This window comes from Carlito syrichta, unplaced genomic scaffold, assembly GCF_000164805.1.
Source record: "Carlito syrichta isolate Samal-C Ts95f unplaced genomic scaffold, Tarsius_syrichta-2.0.1 Scaffold308086, whole genome shotgun sequence".
Taxonomy (NCBI): domain Eukaryota; kingdom Metazoa; phylum Chordata; class Mammalia; order Primates; family Tarsiidae; genus Carlito; species Carlito syrichta.
Window position 1 is genome coordinate 399240 of NW_007252182.1, and position 12359 is coordinate 411598.

General features: G+C 43.1%; 1 protein-coding gene across 6 annotated transcripts in view; it reads left to right on the forward strand.

Moving 5' to 3' along the window:
• Positions 1 to 12359, forward strand: part of PDXDC1 (pyridoxal dependent decarboxylase domain containing 1) — a 58210-nt gene that overhangs the window by 27728 nt on the left and 18123 nt on the right. For all 6 annotated transcript variants that reach the window (XM_008064856.2, XM_021715950.1, XM_021715953.1 and 3 more), the window contains 6 exons: positions 599 to 667; positions 1476 to 1554; positions 6419 to 6503; positions 7671 to 7719; positions 7873 to 7974; positions 9252 to 9377. In XM_008064856.2, the coding sequence (XP_008063047.1) occupies positions 599 to 667; positions 1476 to 1554; positions 6419 to 6503; positions 7671 to 7719; positions 7873 to 7974; positions 9252 to 9377 (510 nt within the window). The remainder of the gene's footprint in view (positions 1 to 598; positions 668 to 1475; positions 1555 to 6418; positions 6504 to 7670; positions 7720 to 7872; positions 7975 to 9251; positions 9378 to 12359) is intronic.

Genomic DNA, 12359 nt, shown 5'->3' on the forward strand with positions numbered 1-12359 from the left:
TGGTAGCGCACGCCTGTAGTTCCTGCTACTTGGAAGGCTGAGGTGGAAGGATCGCCGGAGCCCAGCAGGTCGAGGCTGTGGTAGCCGGAAGCATGTCACTGCACTCCAGTCTGGGCAACAGAGTGAGACTCCAACTCAAAAAAAAGAAAAAAAGAAATGTATATCTGCTAATGCATATGTATAACTTTTTGGTGGACCCATAAATAAGATACTGATCTTTGAATGCCTTTAGCTATTGTTATTTATCAGTGGTGCTTGGAGGAAGAATTCTAAATTACCCCTCAAAGTGTTCAGGGCCCAGTTTTTTTGTTTGAAAAAGTATTTTTGTTTTTTAATATATTCTAGAATATACCAAAGATAGTTACTTGACTCATTTAGAAAATTATTATTGAATCCTCTTATAAGGCACTTGGAAATTCACCCTTTTTTTGATGTGACTTTCAAAGTGTAATTTAACATCTATGTATAATATTAAGAATTCCTAAGGAGAGAGGTTTTTTAAAAGAACAATGTGGTTTGTCTCAGCATCACACTCTTTCTCACATCATAAGTGGATGGTGCAAAGTCCCTTCCTGTAAAGTTGCGTTTCCTCTTGCAGCTCGGCCTACCCTTCCCCTGCCTGTGCCGTGTGCCCTGTAACACAGTGTTTGGATCTCAGCATCAGATGGTGAGTTCTGCCTTTGGTTTTTAAAATAACTTGGAGTTATGTTTTGAACCTGTCTCCTTTCAAATGAAGTTCTGCTTGCTGGCCTCCAGATAATTTGCAGCTTAGGTATTTACTGCTTAGGCCTTTCCACTGTGTAGCACGTGCTTCTGTGTGAACATCCGTGAAGCTTGCTGGCGTATTGGTCAGGAGCACCTGCCTCTTAGGGAGTCCTGTAACCACCACGTCACCTGCTTTAAGTACAAACATGGCAGTTCACTGAAGCACCGGAAATTCCTTCTGACGCTCATACTTTGAAGGAGTTATCACTGCTGCCTGGATTTGGAAATGGGCAGATTTTGAAAACGAGGTTTTTCATTGTAATCATGGGATTGAGTTCCACCTATTTTTAGATAAATGATAAACCTCTGTACTGAATCCAGAAAAAGGAAGGGACAGATTTTAGGGCTCAGAATTCCTTTTTTCAAAGTGGTTTCATTTTCTAGTTCACTTACATCAGTGAGTAATAATAGAGATACATTTTTGGCTGTTGTGGGGTGTTGAGAGAACAGTTTATTTAAATGTAAATGTTTAAAGCTAGAAACGTGTTGTTCTTGCATACATCCAGTTTTTACCTTTAATCTCTTTTAATTGATTATCCTAGTCTTCAAGAAAAACGATTTGATCTTCACATTTATGATTAGAGAAAAATTGTCGAGTGAGGCCTGATTAATTGTGGGTGTCATCTGCTTCTTCTGGAAGTCATATTTTTCCATTGTATAACTGTGATACTGAATGCCTCACTTTTTTATGGTTTATTTTTTGGTTCCAGGATGTTGCCTTCCTGGAGAAACTGATTAAAGATGATACAGAACGAGGGAAACTGCCCCTGTTGCTTGTTGCAAATGCTGGTAGGTGTCATAAACCTGAATCTTACACTTTAGATTCATAAGAGGGAGGTCAAGTACTTAGCCTAAAAAAGACCAAGTCCTAAGAAATGCTTGTGTGCCCCACATTTAAGGACAGTCTGTATTGCAGTATTGTGGTAGAAACTATTACTATAATAGTAAAGTTGTCTCCTCAGGTTTTCTTTCATTGTTGGCTTGTTTTGGAAGTTATTCTGTGTGTGTATACGTTTTCATTCTGGTTATAAATGCTTTTCTGTCTTCTCCTTCATGTACTTACTTCCTATCTAAACTAAATTATGGCTGGGCACAGTGACTCATACTTCTAATCCCCGCACTTTGAGAGGCTCAGGTGGGAGGATTGTAAAAATTAGCCAGGTGTGGTATAGCATATATTCCCAGCTACTCAGGAGGCTGAGGCAGAGAATTGCTTGAGCCCAAGAGTTCGAGGCTGCAGTGAACTGTGATCATGACACTACACTCCAGCCCAAGTGACAGAGTAAAACCCTGTCTCAAAAATAACAATAACAACAATAATAATAAAATAAACTGGATTATTAAATGTCACACTTAAGCCAGGCAGCATGTAGTCCCAGCTACTTAGGAGGCTGAGGCAAGAGGATTGCTTAAGCTCAGGAGTCTGAGACTAGCCTGGACAACATCTCAATGAATGAATGAAGAAGGGAGGGAGGGAGGGAGGGAGGGATGAGAAAGATGCAAAGAAGGGAAGGAAAGGAAGGGAGAGAGGGAGGGAAAGAAGGGAAGAAACAGACATTTTGGGATTGTTGTAAAAATTAGATGAGAAAGTCCATAAAATGTCACACTTAAATATTCTCCTTGTGCATAGTGGATCAACTACCACCTGTGTGATTGTATAGAAAATCCTAAGGAAATGAAAGAAAAGCTACTGGAACTAATTAGCAAGTTTCTGGATTTCTGTATACTAGCAGTGAACAATTGGAAATTGAATTGAATTGTCATGTATAATAGCATCAGAAAACATGAAAAGTTTGTGGATAAATTTAACAAACTATATGCAAGGCCTATACACTGAAAACAACAAGAGTGTCGCTGAGAACAATTCAAGAAGATCCAAACAAACGGAATGCTATGCCTCGCACGTGGGCTGGAGACTAAGTATTGTTAAGTCTAATCTACTTAACTCAGTCCCTGTTAAAAATCTCAATAGGCTGCAGTGTCTTGTAGAAATTGATCAGCTGATTTTAAAATTTACGTGGAAATACAAAGGATCGAAGAGTAGTCAAAATAATTTTGAAAAACAAAAGATTTACTCTGTCTCCCTTCAAGACTTTCTATAAAGCTACAAATAATCAAGACTGTGAAATTAATCGAAGAGAATAAATAGTTCAGAAATAGGCTCTTGTGATATATCTGATCCCTTAATTTTTTTTTTACAAAGATGCCAGAGTAATTCAAGGGAGAAAGGACAGTTATCAGTCATTGAGAAATGCAAATTAAAACCACAGAGAGCTACTACTGCATATGTTACAATGAAGAGAAGAAAATGTTACAAACCAGTGCCAAATGCTGGTGAAGTTGCAGAGCACCTAGAATTCTCAGGCATGGTTGGTGGGATACAAAACAGTACAGCCACTCTGGAAAAGCCTGGCAATTTCTTTCTTCCTTCCTTCCTTCCTTCCTTCCTTCCTTCCTTCCTTCCTTCCTTCCTTCTTTCCTTCCCTTCCCTTTCCTTTCCTTTCCTTTCCTTTCTTTCCTTTCTTTCTCAGTCTCACTCTCTCACCTAGTCTGGAGTGCAGTGGCACACTCATAGCCACCAAGCCTCAAACTGCTGGGTTCAGGCAATCCTCCTGCCTCAGCCTCCCAAGTAGCTGGTACTACAGGCATGTGCCACCACACCTGGCTAATTTTCTGATGTTTTGTAGAGACACGGTCTCACCAAGTTGCTTAAACTGGTCTTGAACCCATGGGCTCAGGCAATCCTCTCGTCTCGACCTCCCAAAGTGCTGGGATTGTAGGCTAGCATGCCTGGCCTAACCTGGCAGTTTCTTAAAAGGCTAAACATAGAATTGCCATAGGACTCACTAGTCCCGCTTCTGGGCATTTATCAAAGAAACATGAAAAGCATCTCTCCACGCAAAAATGTTCATGCTAAATGTTCATAGTGGAAACAACCCTGAGGACCTTCATCTGGTGAATACAAATTGTGGTGTAACCATCTAATGGGATATTAGGCAGTAAATGGAAAGAACTGATACACATGTCAACATGGATGAATCTCAAAAGTGTGCTTAGTAGAAAAGCCAGACACAAAGCATCACATAATGTGTGAGTTCATTAATATGGAATTCCAGAAAAGAGAAGCTACAGTGGCAAAACAGATCAGGATTGTCTGGGGCCAGTGAGGAGGGGGAAGAAGAGTGACTTGAGTGGGGATGAGGGGACTTAGGGGTGATAGAAACATTCTATATCTTGATTGTGTTGGTGACTGCTACATATTTTATACATTTGTCAAAACCCATTGAACTTACACACTTAAATGAGTGAATTTTATTGGCATAAATTATACCACAATAAAGCTGTTTAAAAAACAAAAACTGGCCGGGCTCGGTGGCTCAGCCTGTAATCCTAGCACTTTGGGAGGCCAAGGCGAGTGGATTGCCTGAGCCTGCGGGTTCAAGACCCACCCGGGCAACTTGGTGAGACCTCGTTTTTACAATAAATCAAAAATTAGCTGGGCGTGGTAGCACGCGCCTATAGTTCCAGCTATTTGGAAGGCTGAGGTGGAAGGATCACCAGAGCCCAGCAGGTCAAGACTGCAGTGGTTGGGAGTGTGCCGCTGCACTCCAGTCTGGGCTACAGAGTGAGACTCCAACTCAAATTTTAAAAAAGCAACACACAGCCACCCATATCCAATCACTCGGTAGGCTGGAGGGGCTGCAGTTTGCATGTGAGTGAGTGACCTACCAGTGTGACTGCATTGCAGGTGTCAGAAGACACAAACATCTCCAAGGTTAGTCAGCAGACCTTGCCAGGGACTCCAAATATGATCCCGTCAGTAAAGCATAGCACTGTGCTTTTATTTTGATGGAGGGTCATGTAGTGCAACCTGTGCATTGGCATTTGATCTCGTTTCAACTAAACTAAATGTGTCAGTTATGATTTTGTTAATTTGAGATAGATGTGTGTATGAGGGAGAAAGTTTTCAGCCCTTTTCCTGACACAGGCCTTGCAGAAGAACCATGTTCTCTAGTTGTGTTTGTTGAGGCAGTTGTGAGGGGTTGAGATCTTATTTGACATGCTGCTAACTGGAGATTTAGGCCAGTTGGGGGAATGTGTGACTCCATGCTTTGCTTAAGCTTGGTCTGGAAAGGGCTCTGCCCAGCAAGGTCGTCTTGTAGTCAGATTACCAAGGGAGTGCCGTAAAGTTTTGAGTATGTTTCAGTTGACTTCAGAATGCATGTGCTGTAGGAACAAAGAACGAGGATGAAAAAATCCCAAGTTCGCTCTTTTTTTTTTGAGTTGGAGTCTCACTCTGTCACCCAGGCTGAAGTGTGGTGGCACGATGATCACAGCTACTGCAGCCTTGACTTGCTGGGCTCAGGTAATCTTTCTCCCTCAACCTCCTGAGTAACTGGGACTACAGGCATGTGTCACCACACCAGCTAATTTTTTGTTTATTGTAGGCAGGGGGTGGAAAGGGATCTTGCCATGTTGCTCAGGCTGGTCTCAAACTTCTGAACTTAGGCAATCCACTCGCCTCTGCCTCCCAAAGTGCTGAGATTACAGGCGTGATCCACTATGCTTAGCCTTATCTATGTTTGTTTTTTTTTAAAATAAAGGAGACATCTAAATCACATAATCCAGGAGGACTGGATATCTTGGGCAAACGCTTACAAAACAAAAGTACTCTAGCAAGATTAGTGTGAGATAAAGTTGACTTCATATTGATCAACAATATAATCCTCTAAAAGAAATAGCACTTATCAGTGCTTATGAATATAGCTTTGAAACATATAAAGGAAAACCAAAAGAAAAACTGATAGAATACAAGTATAAATTGACAAACCCACAAATGTTGGTGGGAAATGTGAATATATTTCTCATGAATCAGCAGGTCAGGTAAAAAGAAAATACACATATAAAAGATTTCAGGCCAGACGCAGTGGCTCATGCCTGTAATCCCAGCACCTTGGGAGGCTGAGGTGAGAGGATTGCTTGAGCCCAGGAGTTCGATACTAGGCTGTGCAACATAACGAGACCTTGTCTCTACAGAAATAAAAAAATTAGCTGGGTGTGGTCACCGTACTTGTAGTCCTAGCTACTTGGAAGACTGAGACAGAAGGATCACCTGAGCCCAGCAGGTCGAGGCAGCAGTGATCTGTGATGGTGCCACTGCACTCTAGCCTGGGTGACAGAGTGAGACTCCAACTCAAAAAAAAAAAAAAAAGAATTTTCTGCGCCCAGGGGTTTGAGACCAACCTGGGCAACTTTGTGAGACCTGGTCTCTACAATAGAAAAACTAACTGGGCATGGTGGTACACACCTGTAGTTCCAGCTACTTGGAAGGCTAAGGAGGAAGGATCACCTGAGTACAGCAGGCCAAGGCTGCAGAGGCTGTGAGCATGCCACTGCATTCCAGCCTGGGTGACAGTGAGATTCCTACTCAAAAAAATAAAATAAAATATTTCAATAACACAATTAGATATATCCAGTGGAGGATACATAGTTTTTTCAAAACTTGTGTAAATCAACATGCTAAAGTTGATTTGAAATCAATCCGCAAAAATCTCACTAAGACAGGACTATACTGTCCTTCCCTCCTAGGGAGATAATGTGTATAGAAGCTCTTATGCTGTAAAGACTGAGACCCTTGTTTGTTTTCTCCTAGGAACTTCAGCAGTTGGACACACGGACAAGATCGGACGCTTGAAAGAGCTCTGTGAGCAGTACGGCATGTGGCTCCATGTGGAGGGGTGAGGATGGCAAGGTGGAGTCCATATGGACCTGCATGCAGTCCCATGCAGACTGGGCATCTGGGCTGTCGCCTGGTAGTCATGTTTACCACCGACATAACAAAATAACCCAAATCGGCATCAGCAGAGAGATTCTCTTGGCTCACATGATTAAAAAGACCAGTTTTAGGCTGTCCCCAGGCACAGTGCACTGTCCCTAGGATTCAGTGTCTCCTCTCCAGTCACAGCCACTTGGCTTGATTTCCTCTGTGTTGCCTTGGTCTGTGGACTGACTCCTACTATTACTATAACAGGTGTAGCTGCAGAAACTCCAGCCTTCCTTCCAGCTTTGTGTTCAGCGGACAGAAGCCCCAAGAAAAGGCTTGTATTGAACCAGTCACTGTGGCCAGGAAAGTAATGGCTGCTAGTGTTGTTATTTGCCCCCCCGCTGGAGCAGGCGGTGGAGTCTCCTCCCATCAGAGCTTGTGGTTTGATGGATGAGACCAGGGTGGCTGCTGGATGCTGCTCAGAGAAGGGGGAGTCTCGGGCAACCAGGTAGCCCACATCCACCTCGTCACACAGGAGATTTTTTGTACTTTATCCCTAAGAAAATGATGACTGGCCAGGCATGGTAGCTCAAGCCTGTAATTCCAGCACTTTGGAAGGCCGAGATGAGAGGGTTGCCTGAGCTCAGGAGTTCAAGACCAGCCTGGGCAACTTGGTGAGACCTCATCTCTACAATAAATCAAAAAATTAGCCAGGCATGGTAGTGTGTACCTGTAGTTCCAGCTACTTGGAAGGTTGAGGCTGAAGGATCACCTGAGCCCAACAGGTTGATGCTGGGGTGGCCGAGAGCATGCCACTGCACTCCAGCCTGGGTGACAGAGTGAGACTCCTACTCAAAAAAAAAGAGAAAATGATGACTAGATAGTAGGAGCATGAGTGTTAGAGGGTAGTGCTTCCTGTCACACTAGATGAGCGGGGTGTCCCTGATACATTTCGATGAGATACATTTCCAAGGATTTCCTAAAGTTTGTGTACACCACATCCTCAGTCGTTGTTTGAAAAACTTAACAATGTAGCTGGGAGACTTGCAACAGCACAGCCTTTTTTTTTTTTAAAAAGTACATACTTAGTGAATAAGCAACATTAAATCATTAGTTCTTAGACTGGTGTTTTTTCTTCCAGTGTGAATCTGGCAACGTTGGCTCTAGGTTATGTTTCTTCATCAGTGCTGGTATGTTGTTGATTTACTAAATATTGGTGTTTTTAAGAAGGAATTTAAAATCACTCAACCCCTGATGGCTGTTCACCGTTTTTGTGAACGGAGGAGGGTGTTGGGTCTCTTGTATTCTGATTATCTAACAAAGAGTTGTTCTTCTCTTGGCAGGCTGCAACCAAATGTGACAGCATGACGATGACTCCTGGCCCGTGGCTGGGTCTGCCAGCTGTTCCTGCAGTGACACTCTATAAACATGATGACCCTGCCTTGGTAAGCTTACCTTTACTGGGGAGGTAGGGGAGGTGGCTGATACTCATCATTGGTTTTGGGGGCAAATACAGAAAAAGAAAAGAAATAGTGAAAAATATCCTTCATTTCACTTCTGTTACATTGTTTTCTCTTTCTTTCTTTTTTTTTTCCTTGGGTCGTAATCTCACTCTGTCACCCAGGCTGGAGTGCAGTGGCATGCTCACAAGCACCGCAGCCTCAGCCTGTTGGGCTCAGACGATCCTTCCTCCTCAGCCTTCCAAGTAGCTGGAACTACAGGCAAGTGCCACCACGCACTGCTAATTATTTTTTTTTTTTTATTGTAGAGATGAGGTCATACTAAGTTGCCCAGACTGGTCTCAAACCTGTGAGCCTCAGCCTTACAAGTAGCTTCTAAGCAGCTGGAACTATAGGCACACACCACCACACCTGGCTAATTTTTTTAATTTATTGTAGAGACAAGATCTCACCAAGTTGTCTCGAACCCCTGGACTCAGGCAGTCCTCTCGCTTCTGCCTCCCAAAGTGCTGGGATTATAGGCATGAACCACTACACCCAAACTGTTACATTTTTCAAAAGAAAATTTTAACACAATTAAAACCATACTATATATATTTTTCTGTTTATTTACATTATACTTCCTCACGTGTGTGAAGAATTTTTATGACATTTTGTGACTGCATAATATTCTGTCACAATCTGTTCTCTATTTGTGAACTTTTAGGTTGTTTTCAAGTTCTTGTTACTGAAAGAGGAGTGATACCATGAACATCTGTGTTTCAAATTATTTCCTTAGAATAGGTTCCCAGATGTGGAATTTCTGAGTGGGAGCATGGTAAGGCTCCTGACTCACATTATCCAATAGGTTGTAATGTATTTTTTAATCATAGCTGTGGTTTTTGATGATAGACCAGTTAATAATAGGCACGTGCAAGATAAGCTTTAAGTGGTATCTGCTAAACCAGTTGATGTGTCTTGCTCAGTTGGTCATAGCCAGATATCTGAGGATGCACAGGACCACCTTGGAAGGAGATGCCTCTTGAATGGCCAGGAGCTCCGGCTCTGGGTTGGGACACTTGGACTCAGCAAGGTCTCTGAGTGAAGTTACCAGGAATACTTACTCACCTCATCGAGTTGTTGAGAGATCAGATAGATAATGCAAGCCAAGTGCCCAGCATAGCTATGTCTGTCACATACCCCGTGTGTCTCAGTGGTAGCTATTAATAGTTCTGTTGGAGATTTCAGTGGCTTCAATTAATAAACCTGTATTGCTTTCTTAGACTTTAGTTGCTGGTCTTACATCAAACAAGCCAGCAGACAAACTCCGTGCCCTACCACTTTGGTTATCTTTACAATACTTGGGACTGGATGGGATTGTGGAGAGGATAAAGCATGCCTGTCAACTGGTGAGTAGAACCTGGAGTTTAAATAAGTTGCAAAGACTCCCTGGCAAAAACAGAACCAGAAAAATACTTGTTTACCCTCCATCCAAAACCTGGTTGTGTGGATAGACTGTCTCAGGAGCAAGAGACAAACTGCCCTGTGTGCATCTTGCCTGTTCCAACCTCTGGGGGAAGCTGCTGGGGTTTTCCCAGCATTTGCGTGCAGATGATGTACGATGGACAGGAAGGAATTCTGGGTCAGCACGGAATACAAAAAGTCACAAGATGGCTTCCAAAGAGTGGAGAAGGGTGTAGTGGGGCAGAAATCAGCATTACTCTCGACAGACTGACTCTCCAGGGTCAGGAACAAGGAAGGTCAGAGGTTGGTCACGGAGGACGTGGCTTAGGTTCCCAAATTGCAGGGCTCTGAGGACAATTCTAAGTCTCTTTCCATTTCAGGTGTGCTCTACTTGTGAGAAATATGTAATTATGCTATAATTCAGTATCTAAGACCATTTATGCCAATATTACAAAATACCTTAGACTGGGTAATTTAAAAATAACAGAAATGTATTTATATATTTATTGAGTCGGAGTCTTAACTCTGTCACCCAACTGAGGAGTGCAGTTGTACAATCAGCTTACCACAGCCTTGAATTCCTAGACTCAGGTGATCCTTTTGCCTCAGCTTTCCAAGTAACTGGAATTACAGGCATGTACCATCACACCCAGCTAATTTTTTTTTTGTAGAGATGAGGTTTTGCTTTGTTACCTAGACTGGTCGCAAACTCCTGTCTCAAGCAGCCTTCCTGCTTTGGCCTGCCAAAGTGCTGGGATTATAGGCATAAGCCGCCACACCCCACCACAGAAATTTATTTTTACTGTTCTGGAGGCTGGGAAGTCCAGGATCAAGGCACCAGCAAATTCAGTGTCCAGTGAGGGCCCGTTTCTCCTAGGTGGCACCTTCCATATGTCTTCGCATGGCAGAAGAGACAAACACACTCCCTTTAGCCTTTTTTTTTTAAAGGACCAGGTGTCTTTATTTTTTTATATTTTTATTTTTTGAGTTGGAATCTCATTCTGTCGCTCAGACTGAAGTGCAGTCCTGGCCACTGCAGACTTGACCTGCTGGGCTCCGGCGATCCTTCTGCCTCAGCCTTCCAAGTAGCTGGAACTACAAGCACACGCTACCACGCCCAGCTAATTTTTTGATTTATTGTAGAGATGAGGTCTCACCAAGTCGCCCAGGCGGCTCGCAAACCCACAGGCTCAGGCAATCCACTCACCTCAGCCTCCCAAAGTGCAGAATTACAGGCCGAGCCACCGAACCCGGCCAGGCTTTAGCCTTTTTTATAAGAGCACTAATCCCATTCATGAGGGTTCCATCCTCATACCAAATAATCTTTTTCTTTTTGAGCTGGAGTCTTACTCTGTCACCCAGGATGCAGTGCAGTGGCACTGTCATGGCTACCATAGCCTCAACCTGCTGGACTCAGGCTATCCTTCCACCTCAGCCTTCCAAGTAGCTGGAACTACAGGTGTGTGCCACCATGCCTGGCTAATTTTTTGAATTATTGTAGAGATGAGGTCTCACCAAGTTGCCCAGGCTGGTCTCAAACATATGGGCTCGGGTAGTCCTCTTGCCTCCACCTCCCAAGTGCTGGAGTTACAGGTGTGAGCCTCGATGCCCAGTCCCAAGTCACCACTTAAAGGCCTTACCTTTTGCCGGGCACGGTGGCTTACGCCTGTAATTCCAGTACTTTGGGAGGTGGAGGCGAGATGATTGCCTGAGCCCAGAGGTTTGAGATCAGCCTGGGCAACTTGGTGAGACCTCGTCCCTACAATAAATCAAAAACTTATCTGGGTATGGCGGTGCACGCCTGTAGTTCCAGCTACTTGGAAGGCTGAGATGGAAGGATCACCTGAGCCCAAGAGTTCGAGGCTGTGGTAGCTGTGAGTGTGCCACTCCAGCTTGTGTGACAGAGTGACTCAAAAAAAAAAAGGTCTCACCTTACCTCTTAATACTGTTGCATTAGGGGTAAGGTTTCTTTCTTTCTTTTCTTTTTTTTAATAGACATGGGGTATTGCTGTGTTGCCCAGGTTGATCTCAAACTCCTCAAGCAGTCCTCCCTTCTCGGCCTCCCAAAGTGTTGGGATTACAGGCATGAGCCATCTCATCCATCCTTAGGTTTCAACATTTGAATTTTGGGGAGACACAAGCATTCAGACCTTAGCGTTTAGAAAGCAAAAAAAGTCCTGTTCATGCAGTGTGAGAGCTGATGCATGCCACCTGTCAACACGTCGTTTTCTTACTTGTGAAATAGGAATAATGTAGCAAAGGATTGGTACGAGACTTGATGAATTAATACATGTAAAATTCTTACAGTAGTGCTTGATCATATAGTAAGTTATGCAGATAGGCTTAAGTCTTTATTTTAATTATATTCTTGGGGAATTGGTATTCATTTTTATATTTTAAAAAATTAGTATTTTCATATTGCTCTGATAGTAGTTCTTGGGTCCAAAATATGGTAGGATAGTTTATTTTAACATTAAAATGATTTTTTAAGACTTATGCTCTTTGTATTTATAAAGGTACCACATTTTAAAAAGTGTTCTTATTAGTCTGTTAGCGCAAACCTTGAGGTTTGGGTCTTAGGAAAGAGAAACCTTTATTGCTGTAGTAACTTGCCACTCTAGAAAGAGTTTTTCAATTCCCCTTGGCCTATGGAGTGCAAGAAAATAACGATGACATTCACTGCAAAACCTTTGAGGTCACCACAGCTCTGGCATCTTCCTGGAAGCAAAAACTGTAGCTGATCTCAAATACTCTTGAAGATTTGGATACTATCCTACCACTGACTTGCTGTGTGAAATGCACATGTGAAACTGCATGGAAACCTAGCAGATGTGGGCATCTGTGCAGTCATCCTTACAGTCCTCTTAGATCATACATCCCTGAGAGCTGAAGTATTCGCTTCCTCCTCCTCCTCCTCCTCCTCCTCC